Source organism: Gopherus flavomarginatus, chromosome 2 (genome assembly GCF_025201925.1).
Source record: "Gopherus flavomarginatus isolate rGopFla2 chromosome 2, rGopFla2.mat.asm, whole genome shotgun sequence".
Classification (NCBI taxonomy): domain Eukaryota; kingdom Metazoa; phylum Chordata; order Testudines; family Testudinidae; genus Gopherus; species Gopherus flavomarginatus.
In genome coordinates this window covers 184,353,935-184,374,282 of record NC_066618.1, presented here as the reverse complement: position 1 = coordinate 184,374,282, position 20,348 = coordinate 184,353,935, and the positions used below count along the sequence as shown (strand labels likewise).

Sequence of the window (20,348 nt, the reverse complement as noted above, 5' to 3'; positions counted from 1 at the left end):
TACGCATCCTTTTAAACTGCAAAATAAATTTGTTTCTGAGCTGACACCTTCTATGTTAAATGTTGCCTCAATGTTCCTGCAATCTCAGCTACAGAGAGCGAACAAAGGAGCACATCTGGTGGTGTGAGGAATCTACTTCTTTTGGACTTTTCAGAAAGCCAATGTCAGGCCTTACATTTTATTAGAATCCTACTAAAGACCCAGGCAATAAGACATTGCATGCAATTGTTATTCTTAGTCAGAATTACCTACCTCATTGTATGCAACATTTAAGCACATGCAACGCCACTGGGGTGTGCGTGTGTGGTGGTTCTTTATATTGTGTTAGCGCCTACAATACGCTAGGTGCTTTCCAAACACAAAGACTCTTTCAGACATCTCTCCTAATATAAGATGAGGCCAAAGACAGAGATGGGGGAAGGGGAAAGAGATAGGACCAAAGGCTTTTTTTCTTCCCCTCTCCTTGTCCTTGCTGTGGCCAAGAGGCTGTGAAAGGAATAGTGTTGTAGAGACCCATCCCTCTCACAGCAGCCAGAAAACTCTGGAGAGGAACAAGAGAATGAAAGAGCCTCCTTTTTCCCCAGGAGCTAAAACAGAGGAGGAGCTTTAAATCAGACTTCTACTAGCTACAGATAGATACAATAGATGGAGCCTCCAAATATATTCCATTCTCCTCTCAACCTTCACCCCAGCCCACCCAGAGAGTCTGGTTAAAAATAAAATAAAATAAAATAAAATCACAGCACCCTCCCACTTCCAAACTTATGGTGCTGGCATGAAGACTGGGCTTCTTAGACATCACATACTACAATACTGCCTTTAACCCTGGCCTGTGCCCCCCAGCCCTCATCTTTCATATCAGTCTCTCCTTAGTGGGTTAATCCAGTTAGCAGGTGTTCAGTGAGCTTTGCAAGACCTAGTCTACTAGATTTCATAGACAAGAAGCTAAATTTTCTTTTGCTCACTTCATCCAATTACTCCTGGAAATCCTGACAGACCCTTAGCAAGATATCACCATGTACATTTATACTGTGCTCCTGAAATTATGCTCTGATTAATAAGTGGGGTGGTTAAGAAGGCCACAGCATGAAGGCACGTTCTTCTATGCTGTCTGAATACAAATGAGACATGCTGATGTAACAAATAATAGGTATACATCTATTACAAGGCACTGAAATAGAGCAAGACATAAAATGTTATTGCTATAAAAATTAAAATGGTGAGGAATATTTGCCTGCCTCTCTGATGAAACAGCAGAATGCAACAGTATTAAACATCCAACAGTACATTTAAAAAAAAATAGGGTTTTGCAATGTTTTGCCAGTCAGGCAGGAACTCATAACAGCTGTACCCTGATGCTTTTTCGCTTTGCAGGAACCAGGTACCAGCACTTACTACTTCTGACTCTAGACAAAAAGCATATCATTTTGCCTGAACAAAGATGCAAAAATACATGAGAAATAAAATGTGAATGAAAGAGACAAAAGGAGAAAGGAAGGAAACTGAACCATTCATTTGAAGACTGGATTGGATCTACTCTTCTGATCTCTTTTCTACCTTCCCAATATCCGCCTATGCTCAGCTCCTTACTCAGATTTGTGCCGTGGTATTATTATTATTATTAATAAACAGTAATAATACCTGATTTAAGGTATGCTGCTCCCACAGATCATGTTTTCCATTAAAAAAAAAATCAGAAGTTTTGTATTACGTAAGAAACAGTCAGCCATGCAAAACACCCTCCTATGGAGAACTTCACTAAGGAAGGGCAAATAAGTAAAGGGACAATACTTGAAAATGCAAAAAGGAGAGATAAGAAAACTAACTACTGATCATATCTGTGGCTGAGATATAAACATGGATCAAATAATAAAATTAAGGAGGCAAACATATGAATCATATACAAGAATAAGGAGCAACATGCTTGTTCAGACCAATGGTCCATCCAGTTTGGTATCTCTCTCTCTTACGGTGGCCAGCATCAGATGCTTTGGAAGAAGGTGCAATAATCTCTAGTGGATAATTATGGAATAACCTGTCCTCAGGGAAAGTTTCTTCCTCAATCCTATCATTTAGTTGTGGGGTATTGCTCTGAAGCATAAGAATTCACAGTGCAGTCCTTATAAAATATTTTAAAATTCTAACTATAGAAGTTCTCATTATCCAAATAAACATCTAATCCCTTAAAAAAAATCTCACTGAGGTCTTGTCCTCACTGATAATCTTGTGGTAATGAGTGTCACTGGTTAATTCTACATTATGTACAAAAATATTTTCTTTTATCATTTCATGAAATGTCCCCAGGTTTTTGCAGCAAGAGAAGAGTTAAATAGAAGCACCTGCTTTACCATCACTATACTATTCATTATTTTGCACACCTCTATCACGTCCCTTTTTACTCACCATCTCCCTTCACGTGGAAGTATTTCATTGCCTTTAATCATTTTGATCACTTTTCTCTGAACTCCCTCTATTTCTGCTCTATTGATTTTGGGACACAATGACCAGAACTCAAAGCATTCAAGGTGATGACAACCACTGAGTTATAGCAATCGAGTTTCAGTAATTTCAACTTTATTTGCTATCCCAGCCTTTATAGTTCCTAACATTTTTGTTTGCTTTTTGGACGACCGCCATCACCGAAGTTTTAATGGTGAGCATTCAGTGTTGCCCAGGCCTCTCTCTTTGACAGGCTTAAAACAACAACATTTTCCAATCTGATCTTCAGCATGTGAGAGCAAGAAGCCATGTCACCTCAAAAGATGGCATCTAAGCTTAAAAGGCAGAGTCCACAGAGAGAAGCAAGATTGGAGCAGACCACTTGGCTGCTCCCTGAAGACACTGAAACTGGAAGATGATGGCAGACTGATGGGTCTTTCCCCTAATAACACTCTCTGCAGTACACCTCTGCATCAGTAGTGTCTAAAGAGAATGAGATAAGATGATCAAAATGTCACAAGCACAAAAAATGATTTTAAAAAAATACTAAGCCCATCAATTTTTGCCTTTCCCACTCTCATTTCCCAAAAGTATTCTTTTCTCTTCCTCCCCTCCGAGTTTTAAAACTGAAAACAATTATCCAAACAGGGAAGCCTGCTGCATTTTCTGCTCCAGGTTACCACTAACTTTCATTGGAGAAAAAGGGAATTACTCACACTCCTGGGGGCAGGGTGCAAAGAACTGGAACCCTGATCTTTGGGCCTCCCCTTGGGAGGCAGTGACTTTTCCCCAATAGGGTTCCCCGCTTGTCATCTGTGGTTTCCTCAAAGACCTGAGTCGATACTGGGAGTTTTACAGGGCCTTATGTCTAAATGATTGCCAGGACTCTCTCTAACAAGCCCAATGCTCTCCTGAGTGCTGTTCTGTACAGTCTTGCCAGTGAACCTCTCTCATGGTTAGCCAAGGCTTGCAAAGATCTTTGATTGTGTACAACCATTTTATTTTGGGGCTAGAGATTTCTGCCACATGCAGTTTAGCGGAATATGAATGATTCATTACAGTGCTATACAAATGTAGTTAACTACTTGCCTCAGGCAGAGAAATTAAGTTTTGGGTAAGGAAGTTCATTTGACCTTATTTCAGCACCTAAAGATTGAAGGTGTGATTTCCCCCCTTTTTCTTTAACTTCAGACTTACCCATTGAAACTGTGTCAATGTCCAATGTTTAAGGAAAGCATCATGTAAATCACCTTGCTACTGTAGCCCTTTGAATTTGCATTCCTTAAAATAGGTACCACAAAAATACCTATGTGTTATGTCACACACAATCCTGCCTGATCCTACGTCCCTGTGCAAGGGCCAGGCCCAACAGCAATCCCTGTGCTCCATCAGCACAAGGACAGCTCTTTTTGTTACTCCCCGGTGCTCAAAACACTTTAAAGTGAATGAAGGGATAGGATTCTAGCTATGCGCTACATTCTGGCCAGGAGAATTAACCAGCTGTGCAGAAGGGACTCAAAGAGATGGTGGTTGCATCAAATAATAGTGCACACTCTGTGCTTGCAGGAGCTCCCAGAACTCCCCTGGGGATAGCGTAACCCCACAATACTTCTAGAACAGGTTTGGGTACAAAAAGGTACACAATCTGGGCCACTGATGTTTCTTTAATTTACGATGCATCCACACTAGGAAAAAAACAGGAAGGTTTTTTTTTACTGCACGTTACCTAACTTGGTAACTAGCACTGGTAAAAACCCTCGTAAAGACAAGACTGTCTGTAGCTTTCTCCCATGTGAGCAGGTTGAGGTAAAGGCTTTGGGCATGTCTAGACTGCAACCATAGGGTGTGAATGCAAATCAAGTACACATACCTGATCTAGCTGTAGTCTAGCTAGCTTGAGTCCTGGAACAGTGAAGCCATGGCAGCGTGCAGGCCCGTGTAGGCTAGCTGTGTGAATAATTAGCCAGGGTTCCAGGTTGGTTTGTAAAGCCTGCCCTGAAGCACATGCTGATGCAGCTTCACTGCTGTGGGTCCCTGTGGTAGTTAGATTAAAGATAACATGGGTATATCTGCTTGAGCTGCAATTGCACCTGCGACTAAAGTGTAGATATACCCCATGGGGAAGCCTAGCATTTACCTCGAATTGCTAACGTGTGAAAATAAAAAAACTTCATTAGGATTTTACCCTGCATTAGTTAACCTGTGGTAAAAACACACCCTTTCGCCTAAATAAAAAACAACCTAAATCTCCTCTCTCCATACTTGCCTCTCTAACTACCAATTCATTGCCTCTGAGATCCTCAAGCATGCAGTCTACTCAGGCCCAGTCCCTCCAGAATCACTCTCAGCAGCTACTGAAATCCATGTGATTTGAAGGTACTCAGCATGTCCCAGAATATGCTTATCACCTTAACTGCCAGAACACTTGGATCTGCTGTAATCCAATTCCACCCCTTCTCTACCCCTTGCGAATCGCCTCTTACCAAGTGTCCTCCTGGTTAAGTATCAGGCATATTTTCATTCTCTTTGATCTTTCTGCTATTTTCAAAACAAACACGGTCGCTCCACTTCTGCTCTCTTCCTGGGGCTTTTGAGACTCTATTCTCTCCTGGTTCTCCTGCCTCCCATCCTTCCTCAGCTCCCTACTAGCATTTTTCAGAGTTCGGTCCTCACGTCTCTCCTCTTTTCTTTTGACTCTATGCCTAGGTCACCTCATCAGCTCTCATGGCTTCAGTTATCTCTAAGATGATGATTCATACCTGTCCCTCTTTGACCTCTTCCTGACTGTTCAGTCTTGCATATCTGACTGCCTCCGGGACATTCCATCCTGGATGTCCAGATGCCAACTCAAACTTCAGAGGGTGAAAACTGAACTCCTCTCGCCTCACAAACAGTTCTGTGCCTCTTCCATTTCCACCACTATCCTCTCAGTCACTCGGACAGGCAGCCTTAGTGTTTTACACTCCTCTTTTTCAGATCTTTTTAATTCTCAGACTACACCAGCTCTAAATTCATCCTCTATTCTCCATGCTACTGTTAAAATCTTTCTTCACTTTCCACCTTGAGTACTGCAACCTCTCACTCTCTGGACTGCTTTCTTCCCACTTCATCAGTCCACCCCAAAATGCAGCCGCTAAAATGAATTCCTCTCTCATGGGTCTGACCATGCCCATCTACGTGCTCAAGTTCTTTCACTGACTTCTCACTTTTTGCATTAAGCTCAGCCAACATAGCTGGAAATACAGTTTCATTACTTCCTAGCATTCCATAAGAAATTTATGGCACTTGTAGCAAGAAAAGAGTTAATAGTTGTAAATCAAACTCTATTCTTTTAAAATTATTGTGGTCAAAGACCATTTAAATGAGGAAGACTGAAATATACCACAAGGTAAAAATCAGAATTCTGGTATGTCCCAAAGGTCTGTAAACTGAAAGCCTTTTTTGTGCTTCTGTATTTTTGGGGTTACTGGGTTATCTCATAACTAGTAGGATATTGCTGTTAGTCTGTATCCCACTGAAAATTAGAGATTGAACAGACTAACATAAAAAGGAAGGAAGATTACAGTACTATGCATCTGAGAGCCTGCTAAAGGGTACATGCAACTGAGGTTATACACATAAGCACACACATACACATTTGTTAAAAGAAAAGGCACCTACGAGCTCCTCTTACTGTGCTTGCAATTGTATATACACAAGGCTGTGGAAACTGAAAAAAGGATGTTGATGTAATCTATTTACACATCAATTCAATTAAACTGGCAATGCATATTTTTAAAAAGAGGCTTATTCTGTTTTTAGGGATAAATGAATCATGCTAATACTGTAAAGTACCTGTGACTTCTTTGCAGATTTCTTAATTTAATTTTTATGGGGCTTGCTGTCACCAGCAATGTGTGTGTATGTGGGGGGGGGGGGGAGCGAAGCACTTTTTAAAAAGGTACATAGCCTTGGAATCCTGGACATACACATTGGGTTAAACTCCCTATTGGTTACACTGGTGCAATGGAGAGAAGAAATCAGGCCAGGCTATCTCCATACTCTACACCGAAAGGAATTCCATTCCGCTTCACTTGCAATTTAATGAAAGGCAACTATAATTACACTATCAGGGCTCTAATTTTGAAGAGACGTTAGCAAAACCATAGTTACTTCATTAAACTGCAGACCGGTGGCTGACAAAGGACTAGCAGATCCCAAATAATATTTCGCTCCTCTGCTGAGAGCAAACTAAGCAGGCTTTTGTTAATTCAAGAACCAGCCTGAGTGTCAAAAGCTGAGAAATAAAGTGGCAAGCACCACAAACAGTGAGCATCCCCAGAAAGTGTTTTTACATTTTCAGTCAAAAACCTCTCTCTGACCTTCAGGAAATGAGCTCGGCCTACTGTATCAGTTTTAAGTAGCTCTAACTAAAGAACCTTCAAATCTGAAGTAAAATGTAAAGCAACACAACAAAACAAACTCATATTAAACAAGGACGTGGGGTACCATCTGTGAGGCTATTTCTGCATGGATGGTTTTATGCCTCTTCTAGTTCTCTCCTTCTCCTAATTGCTGACTCTAGAAATATCCAAACAGTTTGCCATCTCTCTCTGTATACACTGCTTTTACAGAACATAAGAAGCATACACTTACCAGTACAAACACCTGTGATCTTATTGTCACTCTCCTGGAATACCTTCTGAGGTTTTGCTCAATCCCAAAAGGAGTGGGGGAGGATGTGATAGCAGTTGTCTGCTGAAGGACACTACATTAATTCCAATATAACCACAAACACCCCCCAGTGATTTGTTGCTGAAAGCATGGCGAAATATCACACAAGATTGATTCCACGTAACACACTCTTCCAAATACCGATAATTAAGTCAGGCAAACTCTACTGCTGCACAGTGAAGAAAAAGTTGATGCACCAAGGCAGAAACACCGGTCTAATCAATTCATAGCAACGATGGTGAAACCAATGAATATATACACTAATTTCTATGGCAACTAGAGAGAGTTTTCCCCACTAGCTGTTAACACGAGGTTATTAAGGTAACTGTCCTCCTGGCTTCTCTCTGGTCACTATGCTGAATACTTGCTCGTTACATCCATTCTGTGCCTCCTGTTCTATTTTCCTGCAGTCCATTAAGTAGCAAGCCAAGCATCAAGCATCTGACAGTAGTGCACACACATCCTACATGCAAACATACTTTTCTGTCTCTCTCACACACAAAATCACAGCACTCACCATCACGGGCTGCCTCCCCACGACTGCAGTTGCTGCATATATGTTTGATCTCCTTGCCTATGTGACAGTGTATCACAAAAGATACATTGTTGTTGTTGGTAGCAGGCTCCTTCAGTGGCTTCATCCTCACTAGATAGAAAGCCTTTTTTTTAGGTTTCTCCCCACTCATGTCTGGAACAGAGCCCTCCCTGCAGCCCGAAGAAGAAAAAGCAAGCATCCCAGGCTGCCCGATGTGTGTGGAATCCGCCATCCGTTCACTCTCGCCTTAGCATTTATCTGCCACACACACACCAAGGATTAAGGGTGGGGGGAAGAGCGAGCAGGGAGAAGCACTGCCTGAGCCTTGGTGGCCTCTGTGACCCAGCTGCCTTAACCAATCCAAATGATTTTGGCTGGAGGATGCTCTCAGCATGTCACTCCTCTGTCCATACCTGTGATACTTCTCAGCCATGGATTCTAAACAGTTTCATCAGCAAGTCAGAGCTTAATTATTTTCAGCTACCTTGCTTGCTGCATGCTTTCCATGAGTGCAGAGCTGGCCCCATGCTCCCCCCTCCACAACGCCTCCTCCCTTTCCCTCACCCCCTCCTCTGGTGAACAAATATGAGAATGACCATACAGAGTATCAGTGTTCTTGGAAACCTTTGGTACTGCGTGCGCAGGGACAGTCAATGCTGTGTTCCTTCTGCAGGACAAGCTGCAATTCTCCAGCCCACTGAACACAACAACATTGCCTGTTCTCAGGCAGCATCACAGCCTATTCCGTTATAATTAATATTTTACGCACAAAGGAAAATCATCCAGTATATTGATATAGGCTGGCTCCCCACTACTGCTCCTTTGCATACTCCCTTGGCTATTTGAGAACTAAAGACCATTGGACTACATGCACCTATCACAGCCAGTTTGGCTCTTCTCTTTTTTTTAAATAGTCCTTTCACTCTGGCTTTTTTCAAATTCTGTTTGACTCTTAAAATACAGAGGCAGCATCTGTCTGGTGGTTCTCAATGACAGCCATTGATACTAGCTGGCAATGACTGGTGACATCAACACAGGCTTCTCTGGAATGGAATTGCTCTTCCTAGACCAACCCTGACCATGGCTCACCAAAGAGGAGGGAAGCCACTGTGGGTCTGTTCAGACTACTAATCTCAGGATGAATACCCTCTCTTTGTCTCTTCGCCCCCTTTCCTAAGCTGCAGCTGCTCTGAAGAGCTGCAATACCATCTCTGGATACTTGTAGTCAGAGCAGTGGCTTTTCAAAGGCCCTCACAAAGCTCCTGGCTTATAGGGGAATATTTATCTAATGTCATATGATCTGTCATCCCCTTCGCTGACTGACTGCCCCATAGGAAAAAACAACATTACAGAACTCTGAATCTGGGCAGATACCAAGCAGCTTCAAATTGTCTGACCCTCTGCTGAAGCAGTGCTTCAGGAAAGGACCTGGAACACTGAACAGAGATGTACTTTGGGGGGTGTGTGTGTGGGAATGGCGGGAAGAGGAGGGAGGGAAGCGAGGGAGACTTGGGTCCTGCAGGGCCTGGGGAAAGAAGTATAGGAGAACAGGGGAAGGGAGAGATGAGAAAAATCACATGAAAAGGGAGTGCTGTTCCTGTAAATCTGTAGCTGGAAAGAGGTTGAGTGAGTTCTAGGCTGAAGCTCTACAACGTAGCTGAGACAGAGAGTAATTTTAGGGATAGTGCTGATACCTTTATTTTTAATAAAGTTCCCTGTTCAGTGATAGAAGAAAGTGACTCACTCTGCAATTCTTTGCCATGGTCACATGACATATTCTAATACACTCCATAGGCTAAAAGAGACTGTCCCGAAGCCCTATCAGTTTTCATTCCATTCTTACCCACAACTATCATTGAAACCAAGAGGAGTTTTGCCTGACCAAGGAGGGGAACTGAGGCAGACTTCAGGATTTTGCCCGATATTTTTAATTAATATTTTCTGTCCCTCTTCTATGATTTTTCAAAATAAATGAATAAATAAAAACACACATGATGAACTGCTGCCCTGCTTACCATGCATTGTTCTGACGCAGGTGTCACTTCTTCTCTGGCAGCACTGGGAACTGAACCTTGAGATGCCTTTTACAGCAAAAATTGCAATGCTTCATTTTTCTGGGCATGGTTCACAGTCAGATTAGATACTGTTACATCTCACTGCAACATGGGCTGAAAAATGCTCCCAGTAGAATCATGCCATTTACTCAGCCATGCAACACAGCCTACACATCACCTTGCGGGTGTGTTTGTGTCAAATGGAGTCAGTCACTTCAGGTTAGCTACATCACTAGCATCACACAAGGTTTGATCCTGCATTAGTTGTTCATCTAAAAGTTCCCCATTGACTTTAGTGGGAGTTTTGGGGGCACAAGAAATGCAGGATTAGAGTCTCAACAGCAAGCAAACAGATAGATGTGATAATAGATGTGCATCCCATTTATAAGGGTGAATGCATTTTAAAAAGTATTCTCTTTAACTGAGATTGAGATTCAGTCACTCAGCAAAAATGTATGTTAAAATTAAAAATTTCAAAAGAAAACAGCTGAAAATTAGTTGCTTCTTCATTCATTGGCCTAAATAGGAACTCAGGTCTGGATTTCCTCTACCACCATCTTCCTAACTCTTCAAATTAGGTAAAACACAGTTATAAATCAAAAAGTAGTTCTGTAAACATTAGGGTAGCCACAAGCTACGTCATGAACTTCTCAAAGTTCAGGGATGCGTACAGTTGGAGTTTTACATTGCCACAATGGAGAAGTAGGTCAAGAGAGGCAAAGTAACTCCAGATGTGAGCTTTCCCAAAGTGTAGAGGGTTTCAGATCTAGCCCTCTGGTTTGGTCTAACTTTTTATTCTACATATCTGCTCCCTGCTGACCAATCCTGGAGTACTGCACAAGGCTTGAGTAAACAAGCCTTCCATGGTAGGTCTCTGAAGGAGGCTGAAAGTGCAGGGTACTCATATAGCTGCTGCTAGATGGGGGCAAATGGTTTTGTGGTTAAGGCACTGGGCTAGGTCTCAGGAGAATGTAGTTCAATTCCTGACTACCACAGGCTTCTTGTGTGACCTTGGATAAGTCACTTAAAATTGCTCTGTCTCTCAGTTCTTTGTCTATAGAATAGGGATGAGAATATTTCTCTAGTTCACACAAAAAAGTGTCATGAGAAAAAATTCATAGACGTCTAAGAAGTGCTCAGAAAAATACAGAGACTGAGGCAATATAAACAGACAGGCAGTAGTAGAGGCTGCACTTGCTACCCATCCCTCTATTAGCCAGGGATGCCAACTACTGTATCTATTTAGTTACACCCATGACCATGCCTACACCTCTCTGTTGGTTTACCCATCGTCATACCTCCATGACCCTTCACGCTGTTCTGGAGGACACCACCACAGGATGCTGCCCCGCAGCATGCACCTGCAGGCCTTCCCCACTGGACAGTGGAGTCCCAGCTATTCTGTGGTGTTTTGGGAAGCACGTATGATAACAAGTTTGCCCAATGGGCAACACGGATTCCATTAAGATCTGAACCCAAATTACCCATGGGAAAGTCTGGCATGCAAACAAGTCCTGAACCCATCTGCCGCTACTTCTTTTGTAACATGCACTTTATTATAACATGCAAACTGCTTTCATTCCCAAGAGCTGCCCTACAGAAAGTCTGAATTTGCCACAGCTCATAAGACAAAAATATGTTTTAATTATGATCTGTGTAATTATGGTAAAAGCTGCCGCTGCTAATAATTTCTAGCACAAATAATGGAAGATGAACATACTGCAGTATTCCTACAGGAAATAAAAGACGGTTACTCACCTTTGTAACTGTTGTTCTTCGAGATGTGTTGCTCATATCCATTCCGGTTATATGTGCGTGCCGCGTGTGCACGTTCGTCAGAAACTTTTTACCCTAGCAACTCCAGTGGGCCGGCAGGTCGCACCCTAGAGTGGCGCCGCCATGGCACTTGATATATACCCCTGCCGGCCCACCCGCTCCTCAGTTCCTTCTTGCCAGCTATTCCGACAGTGGGGAAGGAGGGCGGGTGTGGAATGGATATGAACAAAACATCTCGAAGAACAACAGTTACAAAGGTGAGTAACCGTCTTTTCTTCTTCGAGTGATTGCTCATATCCATTCCAGTTAGGTGAATCCCAAGCCTTACCTAGGCGGTGGGGTCGGAGTGAGAAGTCGCGGCATGGAGCACTGCAGAGCCGAAGGCCGCGTCATCTCTGGACTGCTGGACCAGGGCGTAATGGGAAGCAAAGGTGTGGATCGATGACCAGGTCGCTGCCCGACAGATCTCCTGGATGGGCACACGGGCGAGGAAAGCCAGCGACGACGCCTGCGCCCTGGTAAAGTGCGCAGTCACATGGCCCGTAGGAACGTGAGCCAAGTCATAGCAGGTCCTGATACAGGACGTTACCCATGAGGATAACCTCTGCGAGGAAATGGGAAGCCCCTTCATGCGGTCCGCTACTGCCATGAAAAGCTGGGGGGATTTGCGGAATGGTTTGGTCCTGTCCACATAAAACGCGAGAGCCCGACGGACATCAAGCGAGTGGAGTTGTTGCGCCCTGCGTGACGAATGAGGCTTCGGGAAAAAAACGGGGAGGAAGATCTCCTGGTTAACGTGAAAGGCTGAGACCACCTTGGGGAGAAAGGCAGGGTGCGGTCTCAGCTGCACCTTATCTTTATGGAAGACCGTATGCGGGGGATCTACCGTGAGAGCCCGGAGTTCCGACACCCGTCTAGCTGAGGTAATGGCTACTAGAAAGGCAGTCTTCCAAGAAAGATAGCGACTTGCTCCCTGCTCTAACGGCTCAAAGGGGGGCCCCATGAGCCGAGCCAGAACCAGGTTGAGATCCCAGGTAGGGGCAGGGGGTCGGATGTTGAGGTATAGACGTTCCAGCTCCTTCAGGAATCTAGTCACCGTCGGGTGAGAGAAAACCGAGCGGCCATCCCCACCCGGATGAAAGGTGGAGATAGCCGCCAGGTGAACCCGAAGGGACGATATCGCCAGGCCCTGTTGCTTGAGGGACCAAATGTAGTCCAAAATATTGGCGACCGAAACTTCCATAGGGAGGAAACCCCTCTCCGTGCACCAACAGGAGAAACGCTTCCACTTGGCCGAGTACGTCGCTCTGGTGGAAGGCTTCCTGCTGCCCAAGAGTATCTCACGTACCGGGGTAGAGCAGCGTAGTTCGGATCTGGTCAGCCACGCAGGAGCCACACTGCCAGGTGCAGCGACTGGAGGTCCGGGTGACAGAGGGTGCCGTGGTCATGGGTGATCAAGTCCGGGTGAAGGGACAGGGGGACTGGGTTGGCTATGGCCAGGTCCAGCAACATGGGGTACCAATGTTGCCTGGGCCACGCTGGAGCTACCATAAATCATGCGGGCCCTGTCCCTGCGCACCTTCAGAAGGACCTTGTGGACCAGCGGGAATGGAGGGAACGCATAGAACAAGTGGGTCGTCCATGGAATAAGGAAGGCGTTCGCTATAGACCCGGGTTCCCGGCCCTGAAAGGAGCAGAACGCCTGGCATTTCCTGTTCCCCCTGGATGCGAAGAGGTCCACGCGGGGACAACCCCACCTCTGGAAGAGCGAGAGGGTGACGTCCGGGCGAAGGGACCACTCGTGCGAGAGGAAGGATCTGCTCAGGCGGTCCGCCAGCATGTTCCGTACTCCGGGGAGGAAGGAAGCCGTGAGGTGAATGGAGTAGGCTATACAAAAGTCCCAGAGTTGCATCGCCTCGTGACATAGGGGAGAGGATCTGGTGCCGCCCTGCTTGTTGATATAGTACATGGTCGTCGTGTTGTCCGTGAACACCGCGACACAACGACCTCGAAGCTGATGAGAGAACGTTTGACAAGCAAGGCGGACCGCTCTCAACTCCCGCATGTTGATGTGTAAATCCACCTCCTGCGGGGACCACAGGCCCTGTGTCCTCAGGGTTCCTAGGTGGGCCCCCCAGCCGAGATCTGAGGCATCCGTTGTTAGGGACACCGAGGGTTGGGGCGGATGAAACGGGAGCCCCGCACACACGACGGACTGGTCTAGCCACCAGCGGAGGGAATCCAATACCCCCTGGGGGATCGTGACAAGAGAGTGTCCAGCAAATGTCTGGCCGGCCGGTATTGCGCGATGAGCCAAGATTGGAGGGGCATCATGCGGAGCCGTGCATAACCTGTCACAAACGTGCAGGCCGCCATGTGGCCTAAAAGGGTTAGGCATGTCCTTATAGAGGTCAGGGGGGCAGCCAGCAAGCGCTGAATGATGGCCGACAGCAACTGGAACCTGGGCAACGGCAGAAGGGCCCTGGCCAAGGTGGAGTCCAGAACAGCCCCGATGAACTCTATCCTCTGCGTGGGGAGCAGAGTGGACTTGTCCACATTGATAATGAGGCCCAAGGTAGTAAAAAGGCCATTGATCCTGCGGACGTGGCTGCGGACCTGCAGCTCTGATGTGCCCCGAATCAGCCAATCGTCGAGGTAAGGGAACATGTGAATGCGACTGCGCCGAAGATGTGCGACAACAGCAGCCATGCATTTGGAGAATACCCTCGGGGCCGTAGAGAGGCCAAACGGGAGGACCGTGAATTGGTAAGGATGGCGGTCGACCACGAACCGAAGGAAACGTCTGTGATGGCAATATGGCGATATGAAAGTAAGCGTCCTGCATGTCGAGGGCGGCATACCAGTCTCCAGGATCCAGAGATGGGATAATGGTCCCCAGGGATATCATGCGGAACTTCAACTTCACCAGATGTTTGTTGAGTTCCCGCAGGTCCAGGATAGGTCTGAGGCCTCCCTTGGCCTTGGGGATGAGAAAGTAGCGGGAATAAAACCCCTTGCCCTTCTTGTTCTCGGGAACCGCCTCTATGGCTCCTTTGTCGAGGAGTGTCTGCACCTCCTGGCGGAGGAATTGCTCGTGAGAGGGGTCCCTGAAGAGGGACGAGGGGGGTGGCGGGAGGGAGGGAAAAACGTAAACTGCAGATGGTATTCTGTCTGCACAGTGCGTAAGACCAGCGGTCGGATGTTATTTGGGTCCACGCCTGGAGGAAAAACGAAAGGCGATTGGAAAACGGGGGGGAAGGATCCGTGGGGGAAACTGGTATTGCGCCCTCGGGCGCACCTTCAAAACGAAGTTTTGGGTCCAGGCGGGGCTTTGGAGGAGCTCTGATTCTGCCCCCCTTGGTTCCCCGATTGTCTGCGCCTGCCATTTCTGCCGCGGCACCTATTGAGGTCCTGCCGTTGGCGGAACTGGGGGAACGGCTGGCGCTGCTGCCGTTGTTGCGGCCGGAAGGGTCTGCGTTGTGTCCCGGGCGTATGCATCCCAAGGGAGCGCATGATGACCCGATTGTCCTTCAGACTTTTTAGTCTGGGGTCTGTCTTCTCCGAGAACAGGCCCTGGCCTTCGAACGGGAGGTCCTGGATGGTATATTGGAGCTCCGGTGGAAGGCCAGAAACCTGAAGCCAGGAGATGTGGCGCATTGTAACCCCTGAGGCGAGGGTACGAGCGGCCGAGTCTGCTGCGTCCAAGGAGGCCTGCAACGAGGTTCTTGCGACCTTCTTGCCCTCATCAAGAATTGCCGCAAATTCTTGACGCGCCTCCTGTGGCAACAGCTCCTTAAACTTATCCGCTGCCACCCAAGAGTTAAAGGCGTAGCGGCTAAGGAGGGCTTGCTGGTTGGAAACCCTGAGCTGAAGGGCCCCCGCTGAATAGACCTTGCGGCCGAGGAGGTCCATACGCCTGGCCTCCTTGGATTTGGGAGCTGGGGCCTCTTGACCATGACGCTCCCTCTCATTCACCGACTGCACTACGAGGGAGCACGGTGTCGGGTGAACATGGAGGTACTCATAGCCCTTGGGGGGGCCATGTACTTCCACTCCACGCCTCGTGCAGCAGGGGGGATGGAGGCCGGCGATTGCCAGATCGTATTGGCGTTGGCCTGGATAGTTCGAATAAAGGGCAGGGCGACCCTGGTGGGAGCATCTGAGGAGAGGATGCTTACCACGGGATCTTCGATCTCGGAGACCTCCTCAGCTTTCAGGTTTAAGTTCTGCGCTACGTGCCTGAGGAGGTCCTGGTGTGCCCTGAGGTCGAGTGGGGGAGGGCTGGTGGAAGAAGTGCCCGCCACAGCCTCATCGGGAGAAGACGATGAGGAGACCCCTGGTAAGAGAGTGTCCATAGGGGGGTCTGTCTGAGCGCGCGCCTCTGACTCCGGAGGGAGCTCAGGGTCCTGCTGTTTGGACCTGTCCTCCCCGTCCGGAGAAGGAGGGGGGCGAGACAGCGATGCTTGCGGCGCCCTGTGCTGAGTCGTCGCAGGCCTAGGAGGAAGCTGTTGGGGGCCCTGGGCTTGGTGGTACGCCCAGGGCGTCCAGAATCCCCACTGCTGCGGTCCCTGGTCCTGTTGAGGAGGGTCTTGAAAAAGGGCCGCGTGCCTGTCTGTGTCCAGTGCATAAACACTGTCCGCCTGGGACGATACAGACGGCTGTCTGGAGGCCCATGGAGGAGCCAAACGCGGCTGGTAGGAATCCCTTCGTCTTAACGCCGAAGATGTTCTCGGTGCCGGGGACCGGTACCGGGAGTCATACCGGTGCCGGGATCGGGACCGGGGCCTGTCTTGGACTCGGTGCCGGGACCGGGACCGGGGCCTGCCGCTAACCCGGTGCCGGAATTCGGACCAGGACCTGCCACCAGCTCGGTGCCGGGAGGTCGACCGGGGAGTTGATCGACGGCGGGAACGGCTCCTAGAGTCCCGGTGCCAGTATCGGTGACTGGAACGAGACCGGGACTGTTTGGAGGATGACCGGAGCCGCGAGTGCGATCGGTACCGCCGAGGGGAGTGGTGCCGGGACTGCGAGCGGCGCCGGGATCAGGAGCGTCCACGGTGACGGGACCTCGACAGCGACTGTGAGTCCCGAGACGGCGCTCTCATCGTCGGCTTGCCTCTGGACACAACCCGCACCGGAGGTACCAGGGGTGGAGGCTGAGTTGGCTCTGTAAGAGCGATTAGGTCTCGCGCTGAGGCAAAGGTGTCCGGCGTCGATGGGACCAATAGCTCAACCCTAGATCTTATGGGGGAGCTAGGCGGGACCGGACTCGACGGGATCCCTGTCGGTGGTGCCGCAGCCGAGGTAGGTGCCGGGCGCTCCACTCGAGTCTGCCTGGATGGAGTTGTAGACTTCGAGGGCCTTGCTTCGGGACCCGGTGCCGGGGAAGGACGGTGCCGGGGAGTCTTTACGGTGCCGGCGCGGTCCGGTGCCGGTGTAGAGGCGACGGTCTGTGTAGCTGCCGGGTTGAGTGCCGCTTCCATAAGGAAGCCTTGCAAATGCGGCACTTGTCCGAGATGTGCGATTGCCCCAGGCACTTTAGGCACGCGTCGTGGGGATCGCTGGTCGGCATCGGCTTCTTACAGGCCGCGCATTGTTTGAAGCCCGGCGAACCAGGCATGGGCCCGGTGCCGGGAAGGGCTACGGCCCAAACCGGCTAACAAATATTTACAACTATTTACAATCTACTAGTTAACTAACTATACTTAAGAACTATTTACTACTAACTACAACTATGAACTGTAAAACGAAGGAGAGCTAGGGACGTGGAAGACAGCAAAGCCGTGCTCCACAGTTCCAACAACCGACACGGCGGTAAGAAGGAACTGAGGAGCGGGTGGGTCGGCAGGGATATATATCAAGTGCCATGGCGGCGCCACTCTAGGGGTGACCTGCCGGCCCACTGGAGTTGCTAGGGTAAAAAGTTTCCGACGAACGTGTACGCGCGGCGCACACACCTAACTGGAATGGATATGAGCAATCACTCGAAGAAGAACTCATTTTGTTTTGTTTTTAACAAAAGCCAAAAAAGCCATAAACAACCCTTTCTGTTCACTGCCTGAATATGTTTTTGCAAACCTAGCACTCCTTACTGCATTGTGGCACCTAAAAGATGACAGAGTGATCTTTTGGACTGGGCATCAGGAAACCTCTGCAATTGACTTTCTATGTTACCTTGGGCAAGTCATTTCACCTCTCTGTGTTTCTATTTTCCTTCTCCTCTTTGCCTAAGTAGGCTGTAAACACCTCAGGACAGGAACTGTCTTTTATAATCTTTGTCTAGAACAATGGGTTTAGAATCTCAGTTGTGGCCCTAGGCCAGCTATAATACAAATATCACCTTCACCACCAATTTGGAATAAAAAGTCTCCAAACCAGAAGCCCAGATCTGAATACCATGAAACTGATGATAGCTCAGATCAAGATTCACATTCAGATCCAAACTTTGAGCTCCGGCCCATCTTTCCCCCGGAACTCATTTCCTCATATCTCAAGATTACCTGGCTGAGAACTTCCTCTTTATGACACTGTTTAGTGGTTTTCAAATTATTCCTGTAAAGGCAGAAAGAAGCAATGGAACCAGTCAGCTAAAACCACACAGGCTCAGATTTTCAGGTGCCCCAGAACAGTACTCAGTTCCACTGGAGAGTGGTTAAAAGAAGGTTTTCTGCCCACCTTCTCCAATCCCATTGGGCTCAGAGCAACTCAGAGGCTTGAAATCAGCTGGAGCACTGTACACTTTGGCCATGCCCTCTCCTGGTCTTTATGCAGAGGAGCAAGTGTTGGGATTGTAAGAAAACTTCCCGCCAGGTCCTCTTTGCAGCAGCAGATTGGCACAAATGATGTATACTAGGGTTAAGGATCTGTATCTCCATAGATTTTAGGTCACAGGCTGAGACCATGTCAATGGCTGCTAGCTGAAAGGTTAGTGATCCTGCAACATTATATTAAACCCTTACTTTGCATAGCTCTTTAGCCTTATTTACTGAATAAGTATTTATTTTGTTCACTTGACCTATTTGTTTTAATATCTACCTGCTGATCTACATTTGAGATCTGTGTGTGACAAATATTGTATAACTTTCCCCTTTTTGTTTCCTCTTCCCTTTTTACCATGAACTGTACACTATAGTGCAGCTAGTTATCAATGGGCACAGTAGATATAAACATTGTACTGTACTGCCATTAGGGGCAGGACAAGACAAGACTATAAGGTATAGTTAGAACTAGGGCAGGTCTTAAAATGAGGAAACCCCATTTAACATTTAACCAAAACTTTTCTCTCATTTTTTTTTGATGCAATTCGAAGTGTCAGCAGATTTTTTTCCAATACATTTCAAAACATTTTGACCCTCTCTAGTTAACAAATAATAGGGAGACTGCAGTGCTTTCTCCACCAGACTATTTCAGAGAAAGCTGACTAACAGTGTACTATTGCCGCAGCTCTGCTAAACCTTGTCATGGCATTGGGGGGAGATGGGAATTGACTTCTAGGTTTTTACAGCTGGAATTAATTCCAACGCTGTCCCTCCCCTCACCCCAGTGCAGAAGCCATTGTTAGGGATGGTGATGACAAGAAAATGCCAAGCTGAACCAGAGTCTGGTCTGGTGGTATGTCTTATAGGCATCTATTCCATCACAAACAGCCCAGCCCAGCAAATGGAAGTATAAAATCAAATACTATAGGCTGTGTGCAATGACTAACTAGATACATGTGCTATCGGGTACTACAGGGTAGACTATATTTATGTATTTTATTGTACTATTTAAATATCTAAAATCAACAATCGCCATGTTAAGGAGAAAATATGTATAAACTGGCCCAATGACAGCAAAAGACTGATCAACCATCAACATAACATCCCATTCAACAGCACCCTCTACTTATCACCCGGGAAGAGCCTAGAAAACTAGATGACCCTTTCAGGGAACCAGAACGTTGCAAAGAAAGTAAGTTCCAGAGTGAAGGATCCCTCATTGAGAATTCCTTGCCAGCAGCTATCTAATGGTAAAGCTGTGTGTGTGTGTGTGTGCGCGCGCGCCAAGCACAATGGGATCTGAGTCGATGACTGAGGCTCCTAAGCACTACTGCAATACAAACAATAACAGGTTTTTTAGATACAGAGTGTGTGTGTTTAATGCTTACTTTTTAAAATTTAAACATTACATAAACTCCAGCCCAACAGAGCAACCAGAGCCTGGTGTAGACCACAGCCTGCAACTCCCTGCAGTGCAGAACCCCCCCTCCTGAAATGGAGAGCGACCTTTGGTTTCTGCAGACACACCCATGTCTTTCCACAACAAATCGCAGCTGCTCCACACAGAGCCCAAGAGTCAGGAGAGAACAAATGTTACAGAAACACACAAGAAGAAGGGAATGGAATCGCCCTTTCTTGGTTTCCCCTGTGTTTTTAAACTCCGATTAACAGCCAATGTGGAACTTCTTGTTCTTCTTGCTGGGCCCACGACGTCCCAGGTGCGTGCTGTGTTGTTACACAGTCATTCCTTCACTTAGGAGAAGCCCTGCTCTATTTTGACACACCACCATATGGTGCATAAAGCCTAACTGAAAAAGTTACCCACAAAGAGGACAGCTTGGGAACAACTGTTTGCTGCACTGTGACTAACTGCTGGTGGTAAAATATACTTATGGAAAAAAAGGATGTGTGTGTATCAGCCTATCCATCATCCACAAGTGCAAGGGAAAGACTGCTGAGCTGCCATTTGAATGCTGAGTAACACACACAATGCTAAACCTACACTCGTAATAGGTGAATGAAAGCTGGACGTGGCTATAAGGCTGTTTCCATTACGAGGTAGGGGTGCAATTC

The 20,348-nt window shown here is 47.3% G+C and overlaps 2 protein-coding genes across 11 annotated transcripts in view; one reads left to right on the top strand and one right to left on the bottom strand.

Annotated features, from left to right (window-relative positions):
• The window catches only part of PHACTR1 (phosphatase and actin regulator 1), a 460,275-nt gene that overhangs the window by 223,960 nt on the left and 215,967 nt on the right, over positions 1-20,348 (bottom strand). Inside the window, exon 1 of one of the 10 annotated variants that reach the window (XM_050941596.1) lies at positions 7,670-7,814. The exons of 8 other annotated variants lie outside the window; for them this stretch is intronic. In XM_050941596.1, coding sequence (XP_050797553.1) covers positions 7,670-7,793 — 124 coding nt within the window. In that variant the 5' untranslated portion in view covers positions 7,794-7,814. Of the gene's footprint in view, positions 1-7,074; positions 7,165-7,669; positions 7,815-20,348 lie in introns of those variants that run through there. One more of the 10 variants, XM_050941602.1, reaches the window with a different exon arrangement.
• GFOD1 (glucose-fructose oxidoreductase domain containing 1) overlaps positions 1-20,348 on the top strand; it is a 541,281-nt gene that overhangs the window by 390,786 nt on the left and 130,147 nt on the right. The window lies entirely within an intron of this gene.